We start from the raw sequence: 717 nt of genomic DNA on the forward strand, positions 1-717 counted from the left end.
AAAAGGCAATAAATCGACTGCTGTTGCGGTTGGTAACTTTAATTTTTGACAAATCGGTTTCGGTGGAACGAAACCGTACAATAATTCAAACGGGGCTTGCTTCGAGCTCGAGTGTTGCGTGCTGTTGTATGCAAACTCGAGCAGCGGCAAGACCTTCGCCCATCCCTTATCATTACCAAGTAATGCACACCTTATCATTTGCTCTATTGTCTGATTTGTTCTTTCCGACTGCCCATCCGTCTGCGGATGATAAGCAGTCGACATCCTTTGCTTAATTTTTAACATTTCACACAATGCACGCCACAATTCTCCCGTGAATCTTGTGTCCCGATCGCTTAAAATGGCTTTCGGAACACCATGCAAACGGATAACTTCTCTTAAAATAAGTCGCGCAATATCTTCCGCAGACGCGGACTGCGTCGTTGGAATAAAATGCGCCATCTTAGTTAACCTACAAACAATAGTCAAAATCGCATCCCATCCCTCTTCTGTCACAGGTAAACCCACTATTAAATCGACACTAATTTCCTCCCATGGCAAGTTTGGAATTGGGAGGGGTTGTAATAAACCACCACTTTTTAAATGTGAATTCTTTCCCTTTGCACATTGAACACACGATTTCACGAATATTTCAATATCCGCGTCCATGCGCGGCCACCAAAATAAGCTCCGCACCGCTAGCCTTGTCCGGTCGATCCCCGGATGTCCTGCCAGCAG

General features: G+C 45.2%; 1 protein-coding gene across 1 annotated transcript; it reads right to left on the reverse strand.

Moving 5' to 3' along the window:
* Window positions 1-94: 94 nt before the first annotated feature.
* On the reverse strand, window positions 95-607 carry CSUI_001886 (transposon related; the record flags this gene model as incomplete). Its single annotated transcript, XM_068062089.1, has 1 exon — window positions 95-607. A coding segment is annotated over exon 1 (345 nt), but the record flags the coding sequence as incomplete, so codon positions are not given.
* Window positions 608-717: the final 110 nt, after the last annotated feature.

Source organism: Cystoisospora suis, assembly GCF_002600585.1.
Source record: "Cystoisospora suis strain Wien I chromosome Unknown contig_767, whole genome shotgun sequence".
NCBI classification, from domain to species: domain Eukaryota; phylum Apicomplexa; class Conoidasida; order Eucoccidiorida; family Sarcocystidae; genus Cystoisospora; species Cystoisospora suis.